Below are 15103 nucleotides of genomic sequence, written 5' to 3'. Positions count from 1 at the left end.
GTTTGTGGTGCTATTGATGTGTTCCCCTTGGCTGATGGCTTCCATCTCCATGTTCGTGTTAAAGGTGGTGCTAACCCCAATGCTCCCCCTCCTCCTCCTCCTCCTCCTTCTGATAAGAGGGGGACAGAGATGATGCTCCCAATCCGAGCAGTGGTTCTCACCCTCACTTCACGCACTCGGAGAGGGACGACATGGGTTCTGAATCTCGCCAGATATTCAAGGAGAACGCCCCGGTGGACAAGTCCAATGGGGGGACGCTGGGGCCAAGATGGTGGCGGCGGCGACTGCTGTGGCCTCCATCCCGATGGGAACTCTGGCTTCTGGGGTTTGCTCCAACCTCTCAATCCACCCTGGCTCGCCCTCACTCTCTGGCATTGAATATCTTCCCACTTCCCCTCCTCGTGGCTCCAGTGGCGTCGTCCCCAAGCTGAAGTCTTCGGTGCAAATTCTTGGCTCAGAGCCGTGCGTCGACAGGTACCAAGCAGTCTACAACGGGTCTGTTTCGTCGCTTGGAGGCTTACATGGGCGGCGGCTCCTTCCTCTCAGGTGATGGCCCGCTCAACTCCTATCCGGTCCCCGTCCTCCACTACCTGTAAGAGCGGCCGGATCCGCGACAATAGGGAGCGGGTGGCGGACAAGGTGGCTCGTCGTGCGGTGGCTCGTGACCTCCCTGCCTCAGGTATTCCCCTCCCCTCACCCCGCTCAATCCTGTGAATTCTCCTCTATCCCCGGTTAGACTAGTTCTTCCCTCATACTCGGACGAACATTTGACGAAGGTTCTTTCGGACGTAGGCATTACTTTTGATCATAATGTTAGATCCCCCTCTGCCATTCTTGCTCTGGTTAGGGCCAATGAGGTGACCCAAGCTGCCATTGCCAAAGCTAAGGAGATGGCTGCGGCCCCGTCAGTCCCTTCGGTTGTGGCCAAAGACGGATCTAGGGGGGTTGCCGAGGCTGGTGCGCCTCCGGTTATAGCTAAAATGGGTGCCCACAAATGTTCTAAAGCCTTCTTGGCACCCTGCAGGTCGAGCCTTCGCATTAAAATTTTATCCTTTAAGTGAGAGCCTTGTTCTGGAACATGAGGGATTTTGCCGCTCGGGGGCGCCGGGACCACTCAAAGATGTGGTGAGGGGTGACAATATTGATCTTATTGGTCTAGTTGAGACCTTCAAGAGTTCTCTCACCCCCAATGAGCTCTCCGCAGTTGCGGGAGCTGATAGATTTGATTGGAATTTCCTTCCTTCCTCCGGCCACTCTGGTGGCATCCTCATTGGCTCCAAACGGGACGTTTTTGACTTCGTTGCTTTCGACCACGGGATCTTTTGGGCCAGCATTGTTGTGTATCATCGCCAAATGAACGTTCACTGGGAGGCCATGGTTGTGTATGGCCCGACTGATCACTCTCTCTCTCCCCTCTTTTCCTGGATGAACTTACCTCTAAAATTGAATCTTGCACACTCCCCCTCCTCATTGGAGGTGACTTCAACCTTCTCCGCTCTCCAGCAGAAAAGAACACACCAAACTTCTCCTGGCCCCTAGCTGACGCCTTTAATGACTTCCTTAGTAATTGTGCCCTCCGAGAGATACCTAGGGTGGGTTCTTGTTTCACTTGGACTAATCATCAAATCTCCCCTATTCGCTCAGTCCTCGATCGTGTCTTTGTTTGTCCTAACTGGGATACTCTATTCCCGCTCGCTCTGCTCAAGGCTAAGGCCATTGTGGGCTCTGATCATGCTCCTCTCATCCTTGACGCTGGGCTCTAGCTCCCTTCTAACCCTCCTTGTTTTCAGTTCGACACTTCATGGTTGCTGATAGATGGTTTTAGCGATCTGCTCTCCTCTAAAATCTTGACCTTGCTCTCAGCGGACCATCGTTCCTTTGGGCATATGGATGACTGGCACCATTGCTCCTACTCCCTTTGTAAGTTTCTTCGTGGATGGGCCCGCAACCATGCGGTAGAGGAGCGTAGGGAATAGGTTTCCCTCTTGAATCAGATTAGTTACTAGACACGATCGTTGATGGATTGGGCCTCTCTGATCAGGACTGGATGTTACGCTTCTCTCTGGAGGAGAATCTGGTGCAGTTGCACCGCCAAGCGGAAATCTACTGCCGCCAACAGGGTACGATTAATTGGACGCTTAAGGGAGACTCTTCCACTGCCTATTTATTTGCTATTGCCAACGGGGGGGCGTAGACGATGCACGATCAATAGTCTAATTATCAATGGGGTGAAGACCATGGATCAGAATCTTATTATGAATCATGTCGTAGGTTTTTTCTCTTCTCTCCTTTCGGCCAAACCTGACTCGGGCTTCAGGATCGCCTTTAACTTTTGGAACGATCATGACATGGTCTCTGCTGAGGAAAATGATGCTCTTATGATCCCTCTCTCCGAAGAGGAAATCTTTCTTGCCATCAACAAGGCCAATGTCAACTCTGCTTCTGGCCCAGATGGCTTCTCGATCCTCTGCGCGATCATCCAGGGATTCTGTTTGGGGACAGTTGACATCTCTAGGCTTAACTACGCAGTTATCTCCCTCATTCCTAAAGTCAAGGGTGCGGATCTCATCTCGCAATTCAGACCTATTACCCTAATCAACAACTTCGCAAAATTTCCAGTCAAACGCTTCACTTCGCATCTTACTCTAGTAGCCCATCGTACCCTCTCCCCTTATCAATCCACCTTTGTCAAAGGCTGATTCATCCTTTATGGGGTGCTATGCCTTCACGAAATCATTCATGACATCCGCAAGACTAGCAGTAAGGCCTTCATTCTCAAGCTCGATTTCGAGAAGGCTTATGACTCTGTCAGCTGGGTCTTTTTACGGCAGGTTCTTTTGGCTAAGGGTTTTGATGGTGGCTTCATGCATAGAGTTATGCAGATGGTCTCGGGGGGGCCATACTGCGATTTTAGTCAATGGGAAAACTAGCAATTTTTTTAGGAATCCTCATGCAGGGTGATCCCGCTTCTCCTATCCTCTTCAACTTCGTTGCGGATGCACTCTCCAACATCCTGTCCAGAGCTGTGTCGGCTGGACACATCTCCCCTGTTAGCTCCCATCTTATTCCGGAGGGTGTCACCTACCTCCAATACGCTGACCATATGATTATCATGGTGGAACTCAGTGACGCTTGCTTATCCCACCTCAAGTTTCTTCTACTTTGCTTTGAGGCTCTGTCGGGGCTTAAGATTAACTTTGCAAAAAGTGAGGTGATCGTCACTGGGGTGACGGAGGCTGAGGCATTGCGAGTCGCTCAATTACTAAATTGCTCACTATGCTCCTTCCCTCTCAAATATCTTGGGCTTCCTATCTCATGTGACAAATTATTGGCTAAGGATTTCACACCTACAGTGGCTAAAGTGGGTAATCGTGTCATGTCGTGGAGGGGCAGATATAATACTTAGGCATGCAAGGTGGCCCTTATAAACGTGTGCCTTTCCTCCCTCCCTATGTTCTTGATGGGGTTTTACCTTCTTACTAATGGTACTCATGCTGGGTTTGATAAGCACAAGGGTGCTTTCTACTGGAATGTTGCTGACAACAAGCGTAGATATAGAATGGTCAAATGGGATCACATATGTTGACCCAAGAGCCATGGGGGGCTGGGCATTATTAACACCTTGGTAATGAACAAGTGTTTGATCATTAAATGGTAGTGGAAGATCATGTCTATCTCGGACAAGCCCCTCTGGTATAACATCCTTAAGGCCAAATATTTCCCTACGTCTAGTCCTATGTTTGCCCCCGCCGTAGGCGCGTCTCAATTCTGGAAAGATCTTGTTAAGCTTCGGCCAGTGTTTCAAGGCCTTGTCAAGTTTGTGGTCCGTAATGGTAGATCCACCAGGTTCTGGCTAGACTGGTGGTGTGGTCCAGCCACGTTAGTTGTCTCTTTTCCAGTTCTTTTTTCTTATTGCCCTAATCCCGAGATCTCGGTCTCTGAGCTCTCTGGCAACAATTGGGACCTTGAGCTACGTCGTTCTCTGTCTCCTGAAGAGTTGGTTGACTGGCAGCGTCTTGTTGCCCTCTTCCCTGTGCTCTTGGAGGAGGACTCGGTGGACTGGCCCCACTTCGCGTCTGGGCATTTTTCTGTGAAGTCGTTGTATGGAAAACTCATATCTGGATCGACCACTTCCAAATTTAAGTGGATTTGGAGGGCTCGCGTACCTCCTAAAGTTAAGTTCTTCTTGTGGCAAGCCCTCCGTGGGCGCCTTCCGGCGGCTGACCAGATTCGCAAGCGTAATGGCCCGGGATCTGATCGATGTGCCCTATGTGACCAGAGAGAGGACACAACTCACATCTTCTTCAACTATGTCTTGGCTAAGCTCTTTTGGAGTTGTATCAGATCTTGGCTTCATGTCTCCTGGAGGCCTGCTTCCTTCTCAAAACTTCGTCTTTTGGCTTCTAACCTGGTTGGGGCTCAGAGGAGAATGTTGTGGGTGGGATTTGCAGCGATGTGCTAGACCCTTTGGACGATTAGGAACAAGTTTACCATTGAACATATTTTTCCTGCTAAACTTGTTGATTGCTTAATTAAAACTTGCATATTCCTGCAGCAGTGGAGATTATTGACTAAGGAGGAGGATCGGGACACTTTTGATGATATGGCTACCAGGATTCGGGGTACAGCTACCTCCCTTCCTCGAGTTCAGGCCGGCGGTTAGGAGTTGATGGCCCTACTATCATCGTTCCTGAGTCTCCGGCCTGCGTGTCGTGTACTGGCCTGGAAGCCATGTACGTTAAATTCTATCTGCCGTGTTTGGCGTTGAACTTTGCAGTTGGTATATCGTTCCGTTTGGCGTGGCTACGTTGTTAACTTTGGTTGTTGGCTTTATTTATAAAGTCGGGCTCTGGCCTTTTCTCGAAAAATAAATTAGTTCATCTTTGAGTTCATTATCCCTTATTATCCCTTTTTCTGTAACAATCCCCTTGCATCACTTTCTGATGTAGCCATGATTAATTGCGTAGGTTTATCAAGTTGAGTTCTTATTATTTTGCAGCAGTCATTGTTAAGACATGTGCTCTTCAGAGGTACTCATGCCTTTGCTACTTTCGTGGATGCTTCCTCTACTTTGTAAGTGCAAAACTATGATCTTGGTGTGAATTATTCAACCATTTTAGTATCTGGACCATGCCAACAGTATATGCTCTGTTTTACAATCGCTAGTTGGTCCATGTGTTTCTTGGTTAGTTCTCTGAAATTTATTTTTGATTGCCAACTAGCATGTTTAATGTACCCTAGCGACCATTATTTAATTTGACCGTAGAAGAAACATTTTGTTGTATTATACATATGCTCTTATCCATTTCATTATTGTAGTATGGTGTATTGCATTTTCAGACTTTTGTGTGTAGTGCATTTTTATACTTTATGGGCGAACTGATTAAGTCACTCTTCTTTATGTTTTAAGACTAATTACATTGCAATTTAATTGTAGGCGATGCTTCAACTTATCGAAGGCGGCAAATGCACAACCCATTAGCTCCTATGTTTCTGCTATAGCTAACCTTTTGCTTTAGTTGTAATGGTGCAGTCCTAAAAATTGAGTATCTGACTGAACAATGATGGAGAATATTAGGTGTAATGACTGCCTTATTTTGGCACACGAAAATGAATTAGTTAACACTTGATCGCAGTGAAATACATCTGGTGAAGTGATGGAATATCAGTTGTATTATTATTTTTGAAATTTATGTACTGAATTCTGATTTTTGTATATGCGTATGTGTTTTTTTTCAAAACTATTTATGTAATTTTATGTGTGATCTAATGTGTACTATTAGTATCTGTATGTTACACGTGGGGGATTTTCCTCCCTCCCTTTGTTGCCATTTGGGCACCAGTGGCAGCGGGGACATCTACCCCCTGGTGGGAGGGATCCCATGCACACGGGAAAAATCCCCACTGGGGCTAGGCGCCCAGGTTTCTATTTCCCTGGTAACCAAATGAGGCCTTGGGGTTACAACGGTATATAAATACTCTACTAGTACGTTAGCTTGCGATTTACCTGGACATATTAATATGATTATGTAAATAAATGTTTATCACATCCTACCCATCATATATATTATATTTTTATGAGAAGCTTGTGGTAGGTAAATTAAAGTAGAATTAGTTCAGAAAATAAGTAAATTAAGAAGATTGATTATCATACAGAAAAGATTGGACCAAGGGGTACTGCGAAGAAAATAAAACATGGAGCATTGCATTCTTTTTAAAGTATATAATATAAGATAGAAGTAGATAGATGGAAGCCCATATTAGGCTATCGGAAATATTAACGCCCACACGTGTGGGCGTTTGCACATCACCCACACGCCTCCATCACCACTCATTTTGCCACGTATGAATAGATGACATCAACAGATTTTTTTTTGGTTTTCAGCTTAAAAATGTTGTATCTCCTAAATAAAAAAGCGACTTAAAAATCCGTTTTCACCATTAAATCCGTCTCGACGAGATCTTCAAAACTAGACCCCATGTTGATATGTTTCGACGAATAAATTTTTTTTTTGCCAGAAGTTGCCACGATGTTTACACTGCAGTTGCCATAGGGCTTAAACTAAAGTTGCCATGTGGCAATTTTAGTTTGTAGATCATGGCAATTTTAGTATTTTGATGATGGCAACTCCAGTACTTTGACCATGAAAATTATTTTTTGTATGAACCATGGCAATTTTACGTGCATGTATCATGGCAATTTTAGTTTATGGTTCATGGCAAGTCTAGTTTCTTAATTCCCCATTTTATAAATGTCAAATTTTACTTTTAAATGTAGAAGAAAATAGCTGAAACATATCATGGCAACTTCAGTGTAAACATCATGGCAATTCATATGTAATAGACATGGCAACTTTTAATCTAAAAAAAAATTCATCAAAACATATCAACATGGGATCTAGTTTCGAAGATCTCATCGCGAGGGATTTAATGGTGAAAACAGATTTTCAATCGGTTTTTCGTTTAAGAGAAAACATTTTGAAAACTGAAAATCCAAAAAGATTCCTGCATCCATGCATGCGATGACGTGGCAATCTGTTTACGTATGGTGCGTCTCTCTTCCTGCCACACGTGTGGCAGTTAGCGCGATCCTAGGCTATTTACACAAAGGAATGGAAAAAATCGCGGAAACAAGGTGGGATTATTTAGCTACTATGTTTACAGAAGCAATAACAGTAAATGCACCTGAATTATTGAAGAATATTCAAATACCACAAAGAGTCAGCTATATTAGGGTAATTATGTTAGAATTAAGCCGGATAGCTTCTCACTTGCTATGGCTTGGACCTTTTATGGCGGATCTCAGTGCACAAACTCCTTTTTTCTATATTTTTAGAGAGAGAGAATTTATTTTTAGAGAAAGAGAATTAATATATGATCTATTTGAAGCTGCTACAGGTATGCGAATGGTTCGCATCGGAGGAGTAGCCGCCGATCTACCTTATGGGTGGATCGGTAAATGTTTAGATTTCTGTGATTATTTTTTACACAGAGTTGTTGAATATCAACAACTTATTACACATAATCCAATTTTTTTAGAGCGAGTTGAAGGCGTCTATTCTGCGTCATATGATGAGCCGCATGGGCACCGAATTGAATTTTCGATATGGATAGAGAAGATAACAATGAAGATAAGAGACCACTAAAACATGCCACCCCACATAACTGACAACTCAGTTGATTTCTGTTGCGTTATCCTATAGACATTAAGATAATGTAACTTCACTAATTAGAAAATACGAGAAGAGTAGACAGAACAGGTTCCAAGCACACGATTTTTGCCGCACTGCATCCATCCAACCAGCACCATCATGGCCAGGGTAGACGGAACTTATACATGTTCATCCCAGATTTCTTCTTTTCCTGAAAATGCAACATCAAAGTGAGCTCCCCATATCATTGTTTTTTCAGAGAAGTTGCAACACAAATGTCAATCGCATGATAATATTGACAATAGTTCTCATGACAGCATAATACAAGCTGTTACACAAACTGGAACTTGTTTTGCACACTACTCCCTCCGTTCCGAATTACTTGTCTCAAGTATGGATGTATGTACTCCCTCCTTCCATCTATATAGGGCCTAATGCGTTTTTCGAGACTAACTTTGACCAAATATTAGAGCAATAATATATAACATGTAACTTACACAAAGCACACCGTTAAATTCATGTGTGAAAGGAGCTTTCAATGATATAATTTTCACATTATGCATGTCATGTACTATTAATCTTGTCAATAGTCAAAGGCGGTCATAAAAAACGCATTAGGCCCTATATAGGTGGAAGGAGGGAGTAGATGTATTTTAGTTCTAGATACATCCATTTCAACGACGAGTAATTTGGAACGGAGGGAGTAGTTCTCATGACAGCATAATGCAAGCTGTTACACAAACTGGACCTTGTCTTGCACAACAGTTTTCCATGCTTACATTTAAGTTTGTATCAAAAATACCAAATTATAGTACACATAATGGTACTTAGCAGCATGCGGAGACAAAAAAAAAAAGTTATGTGAATTCAAATTTAGGAGTGAGTAAAACAAGGACATGCCAGACTGGTCAGAGCTCAGCAGTTCTCATCTCTGATGCAGTAAGGGCATGAGCACAAGCACAGCTATGAGCCAAACTGCAGGCAGGAGCAGAGCAGCTAGTTCAAAGTAGCTGCCAAGTCCATTTTCTTCTAAAATGTCATCATTGAGCCTTGGCCTCAAGTCTGAACATCAGATCTCGATTACCAATCTCATTTTTGGATAAATTTTCTTCTCAAAATTGATACCTAACTAAGAACTACCCTAGTGCCCCGCGTTCCTGATTAACCACACACAGTTGACAGCCCCTAAAATCACATGAACGAACCTTACAAGAAAGCAACATAAACCTACAGAGTCAAAGCAAACTAGGAAAAATGAACAGAACTCAAAACCAGATTATTGGCTACAATAGGAGTAATCTACTATCTTGCCTACGCTTTGTTTGGATGTAGATATTCAAGGGCTTGGCATTGAATTGCTCCAATGCCAAATATCTCAGAACATTGATATTGATCTTCAATGTCAATCCTAGTGTTTGGATGTTCATATATTTGCTGCTTGGAATTCAAGGGGAGTACCAATTCCAATTGTTGTTTGGATGGACAAAGTGTGAAATTTAAAAAAATAAATAACATTCACACTTTCTCAGTCACGATATGTTGCGTTGAATGGATTGGCATTCCGCCGAGCAGCTCATGGGTGTGGCAAACCTTACTCCATGGCGGACAGCTGCAGGTGGTGGCCCGTGGCTGAGATGGAAGGAGGCTATGGTTGGATAGGATGTCTGGTACTCTGGTCGTAGTGCAGGAGCAGCTCGAGCTACCACAGAAGCTCCTGCATGCTCCGCTCCGAGCCGCTGGCTTCTTCGCTCGCTATTGCCTCGCATGGATCAATTCTGCCAGGAAGGTTATGACGTCCGCGGGAGAGATGGGAAACCAGCGGCGCCAGTCAGCGGGGACAAGGAGCCGGTGGACACTGTGGTGAGTAACCAAAGGCGGCGGTTCACGGTAAACTCCAGCAGTGACTGATGGTGGTTGTCAATGGGGCGTCAGGGATGGCTAGAGGATTGTTGTCGCCGGCCTGGGAGGCAGCACCAGTGGCCTGGGCGACACGCCAGCCTTGATTTTGTGGAGAAATCGTCGGTCGGGGAGGCGGCGACAGTGGCGGGTCAACCTTGCAGGGAAGGCTAAGTTTGTGCAGGTGAAGAAGATGACGAACCGCTCCCAATTCAACCAAATACAGAGGTCGGAGCTCCAAATTTGCGGAGGGTTCACGTGAGTGCTCGGGTTGGCCTCTCGATATTGGGCCCGAATTCCACAGGTGAATGTCCAGGCCATCTAAACAGTGCCATTCGGGTAAGACTAAGACAATGCCAATACCGAATTCCTGCTCCGGCTATATACATCCAAACGGGCCGTTACTGATTTTCTATCAGGTATTGCAATTATCAAAGAAAGAAACATGCAAAAACAGAGGGGCCAATGATGTGAAAACATTCCATCTTTTTTAATAGGTGCACAGAGAAAATTGTATGGATCATTTCATGATCTTGAAGGCTCCCACCTGCATTAAACTAGGAACATGACGATTTCCCAATACTCGGCACACCAAGCTTTTCTTCTTGAAGTTTTGGGTGTGCAGCAAATTAAAGATACAGGTGGTTTAGTTGTATTTAATTTGCAAGCTATTTAGGTTGGAAAAAAGTAAAGATGCAAGTACAGTATTTTCTGCAAGAAAATTGAAGGCATACAATGTAAAATTTGATTTGTAACTCAGGGAACCTTGAGCACCAAAGTGACATTTATTGACTAGTTCTTGCACACAACAAGAGTGGCATATAACATTCATTGTACACGTCTGACATAGAAGAGGTACACAATGGAAGGACAATACACAAATATTGCAGAATCAACAACAAACAGGATTAACTGCAGTAGGTTCACTAAGGAAATATACGTGACTACCATGCAAATTAACAAGGCTATTGGCATACATTGGAAAAGCAGAAACAAAATGGAATGAAGAGTAAAACAGGACATAGTTACCTTCTGGCTCCAGTCACGCCTAAGTACTTGGAGAGCTGGGAGGGAATAAATGCACGATTAGTAGAGAGGCTCGCAGACGCCATGTTGCCATCATTCTCAATGCTGTTCCTATGTACTTTCTTGTATCTAAAAGCTGATCTCAGAGTCTTCTTCAACATGTCAATCGCAATGACCCATGTCACATTGGCGTCACCGAAACACCCATTGCTCAGCACACAAAAGATGACATCCGGGTTCGTCATGCTCACAACAGGGAATGTTGGCGGGACACGGAGTAGATCACCATACCCCTGCAGGGACCAGAGCTCGGTATCTTGGATGGTACTTTCTTTCTCCCATGTCATGCCATGTTCCCTAAGCCTCCAAACTTTGATTGCAAATGAAGAAGCAGCAGCTGACTGGCTGCCTGAAAGAAAGACGGTTCTGGTGACAACCTCAACAAACTTCATGGTTCCGCCATTGGTAACACACACGCTCCTAAAAGCTGATGGGCACCCTCGTCCAGTTTCACTATCATAAGGATCACCAACAGGGTTCATTAGAGGAAGCCGGACATACAAGAGCCGCGGGCATTTGCTGAGAATATCCAAAAACAGGATTCCGCGGAAATAATCTATGTAGCACAGGGAAACTCCATGGGGGACAACGACATCAGTGTGCCACCAAATTAATTCCCCGCCTTGCCCCTCCTTATGGCATATACGTGGTTTGCTGGCTTTCCAGTCCTCCCCAGGGCTGCATGACCGGAAAATACAAAGCCCGGCTACCACCGGAGTATCATCATGGTGGGAGGCATCATCGTGTTTCGGCAAAATCATTAGGTCTGCCACCACAAATTCTTCGCTTTCAGCATCACATAAAAAACCAATGTTACCAAGGGTGACCATATGATCTAACCCACCAGAGCGGAGACAACTGTTTGAGAATCTGAGTTTGCAATCGGGTAGACGCAAGAGCGAGGGCGGCCCAGTGGAGTGGACCGTGTAGACGAAGAAGTCTACCCGGGTGTTGCTGAGAGTGAGCCTCAGAAGAATCGAATTGCCATTGGCGGCCAGGACAAGGGGTTCCCGTCCGTAAAATCCATCCCAGCGATCTTCTCCTCTCCCTGCCCCCGACGACGACGACGAACCCTTTGTAAACCGGCGAGGCGTCCAGTTAACATAGAGGCGAGAAGCACCTGGCGGTGGCACGGCGCGGAAGAAGACGTCTATGGGATCGCCCATGGATGTCTCCGCGTGCGCCTTGGTCGCGTGAAAGTCTTCCATAGGGTAATCGGAATCGATGGTGGGTACGGGGTAGTTCAGGCGGGTGTGTGGATCTAGCATCACCCAGTCGGGGTAGCGGAAGGAGGCCTTGGCTACCGACGGCGCGTCGGGGCTATCCATGAGGTGGCGGCGGTGCATCAATTTGTGATGGGGTGGCGGCGGACAGGTTGGGATTGCTGGGAAGGGGACGAGACCGATGCTTTCTTTTGATGAAGGGTGGGGAGGCGAGACCGATGGGAATTGGGAAGTACAAAGCCGATGTACTTCGTAGCAGGCCCGGGGCGCTGCTATATGTGGCCCGTTTTAGGCCCGGGACGAGACCGAGGCGAATCCTAAACGGGGGGGCGCTGCTATATGTGGCCCGTTTTAGGCCCGGGACGAGACCGAGGCGAATCCTAAACGGGGGAGCAACCAGGGAGCTCCCAACCGGCGCCTTAAGCGCCGGTTCAGGAAGCTGGCTGTCAGGGGCCGGCCCACGATACGCCTTATCTATACCACAAAAAAATCCCCTAAAAAGGGTTGCTCTCGAAAGGATTCGACCAAGCTACGTCCAGTACATGTTCCATGTCACCTAACCACTAGGGCAACCAATCGATCATAGATATTTTCAGCGTGAATGAGTTAAGAATAATTACAGTCGCACTATTTATTGTGCACAGATTTGGGCAAACGTAATTTTTTGGGGAAGAAATTTGAAAGTTCGCAGATTTCAAAATAAATCACGAATTGAAAAGGTTAGCGAACTAAAAAAATCATTAATTTTAAAAAAGTTCACAAATTTCAAAAAAGTTCATCAATTTTGAAAATAGTTCATCAATATCAAAAGTTCGTTCAAATTTTTAAAAAAGTTCAACGAATTTGAAAAATGTTCACCGAATTTGAAAAAAAGTTCATCAAAGTTGGAAAAAGTTCATCAAATTTGAAAAAAGTTCATCGAAATCTAGAAAAAGTTCATCAAATTTGAAAAAAGTTCATGGAATTTTAAAAACATGAATTTTTCATTTTTTGTTCATGATTTCAAAATGTGTTCATAGTTTTCAAATTTATTCACTTTTTCAAATTTTGTTCACAATTTTAAATTGTTCAGAGTACATAAAAAAATGTTCAATGGGTATTTAAATGGTTTTTCATGGCATATCACAAAATTGTTCAATGTGTAGTTAAAAATTGTTCAGATTATATTACAAAAATGTTCAATGTATAAAATTTGTTCATCTTATATCAAAAAAATGTATAAATATGTTTTAAATTATTTCAATGTATATCACAAAAATGTTTGTTGTGTAGTTAAAAATTGTTCATCGTACACCGAAAAAATGTTCAGTGTATATTTGAAAATCGCTCATCGTATATAATTTTTTGTTCATGTTCTCAATAATTGTTCATGTTTTAAAAAATTCATGGAATTTGAAAATTTTCATCGAATTTTAGAAAAAGTTCATCAATTTGATAAAAGTTCATTCAATTTTAAAAATTTCACCAATTTTAAAAATTCGCATTTTTAAGAAAATAAAAAAAATGAGAAAAGAAAAAGGAAAAAGGAAACAGAAAAATAACGCCCAGAAATCCGCAAGCAGTGAAAGCTATTTGGTGGGCTCTCGCGGCCTACGTAAATAAAAGAACGAAAATAAGTACATGGACATAATTGCTACGGTGGTCTGTTGGTTAGTGCGTTGTTGTTTCAACAAAGAGATTGCGAGTTCGAACCCTCGCAGCATTCGTAATAAGATTTTTGCTGCAGTTTTTAACAGAAAGAAAAAGAAGGAAACGAGCCGGCCCATGGGAAGGGGGTGGGGAGGCGAGACCGATGGGAAGTCGAAAGCCGATGTACTTCGTAACAGGCCCGGGGAAGGAAACGAGACGGCCCATGGGAAGCGGGTGGGGAGGCGAGACCGATGGGAAGTCGAAAGCCGATGTACTTTGTAATAGGCCTGTGGAAGGAAACGAGCCGGCCCATGGGAAGGGGGTAGGGAGGCGAGACCGATGGGAAGTCGAAAGCCGATGTACTTCGTAACAGGCCGGGGGAGCTGCTATATGTGGCCCGTTTTAGGCCCTAACGGACCGAGGCGAATCCTAAGAGCATCTCCAACAGCTGCCCACACGGCGCGCTAAAAACTACTCCATCCGTCTCAAAATAAGTGTCTTAACTTTGTACTAATTTTAGTACAAAATTGTACTAAGCTTGAGACACTTATTTTGGGACGGAGGGAGTACTTTGCAATGCGCCCATCGCCTGGTTTAGCGCGGCGGGCAGCACCGACTCCAGCAGCCGTGCTAAAATACAGTGCACGCGTAGCTCCAGCAGGCGCGTAAAAATGCAGCGCGCGCCGCACGAACACTACGTGACTGAGATAAATGATACATTGCATAGATAAATAAACGATGCAAAAATATTTTACATAGTAGCATAGATAGATAAAAACAGAACTATGGTGCAACTAGATAAAACTACGGTTGAACTACATAAAATTAAAAACTAGATAAATAAACAGTGCATAGATAAAACTACGGTGCAACTAGTGCAGATAGAACTACTCCGAGTCGTCATCCTCATCATCCTCATCCTCGGTGGTGTTGTCCGAGGTATCGATCCATATGTCGTGCCAACGTTCATCGTCTGACGTGAAGATCGACTTCCCGCTTGCTTCAACATTATCATACTATGATATGGCCAGTGTGTAAGTGCATCTAGTGTCACCCCTAGTTGGTTTTGGAGTATTGACGACAAAGTTGGTTGAGGGACTAATGCATTTGTGAGAATTGCAGGATAACGCAGGTAGTGTCCCTCATTGATTCGGTTTACCTATCGAAAATGACCCTAAAAATGTGTGAAGACATTGAAAACAATGGTGGTATGTGAAGATATTCATATTGAAGACTATGACATGAGAAGACATTGAGTGAAGACTATGGAGCGCGAAGACTGTGTTGTTTCGCTGTTTCCTTTTCTTGTTTGTTGAGTCGTAGGAACCACCGTACTGTTAAGTGGGGTCCAAGTGAACTAAGTCAGAATGATTGAAGTGATGCTCAACCCAAATCCTATGTCTTCGAGCGAAGACAATGAGAGCAAATCTTATCTAGAGCTGGATGAGTCAGCTTTGCTTGTAGCCCAAGTAAAGTTGTCGTGTGTGTTTGAAATCTGACCGTTGGAACACGTGTCAGTTCCTTAGTGACCCAGGGTCATTTCGGACATATCAGGTCGGGTTTCCCAGTGGCTATAAATAGCCCACCCCCTACACCATAAATTGGTGGCTGCTCAGA

The 15103-nt window shown here is 44.4% G+C and overlaps 1 protein-coding gene across 1 annotated transcript; it reads right to left on the bottom strand.

Annotated features, from left to right (window-relative positions):
• Positions 1–7620: 7620 nt before the first annotated feature.
• On the bottom strand, positions 7621–12070 carry LOC123159307 (uncharacterized). Its single transcript, XM_044577133.1, has 2 exons — positions 10578–12070; positions 7621–7863 (listed from the first exon to the last, which is right to left on the bottom strand). The coding sequence occupies exons 1-2, from the start codon at positions 11978–11980 to the stop codon at positions 7842–7844; spliced, it is 1425 nt and encodes a 474-aa protein (XP_044433068.1). The 5' UTR covers positions 11981–12070; the 3' UTR covers positions 7621–7841.
• Positions 12071–15103: the final 3033 nt, after the last annotated feature.

The sequence above is a fragment of the Triticum aestivum genome, chromosome 7B (assembly GCF_018294505.1).
Source record: "Triticum aestivum cultivar Chinese Spring chromosome 7B, IWGSC CS RefSeq v2.1, whole genome shotgun sequence".
In the NCBI taxonomy this organism is placed as follows: Eukaryota; Viridiplantae; Streptophyta; class Magnoliopsida; order Poales; family Poaceae; genus Triticum; species Triticum aestivum.
Note: the sequence above shows the minus strand (reverse complement) of the source record. Positions and strands in the feature narration are given on the sequence as shown.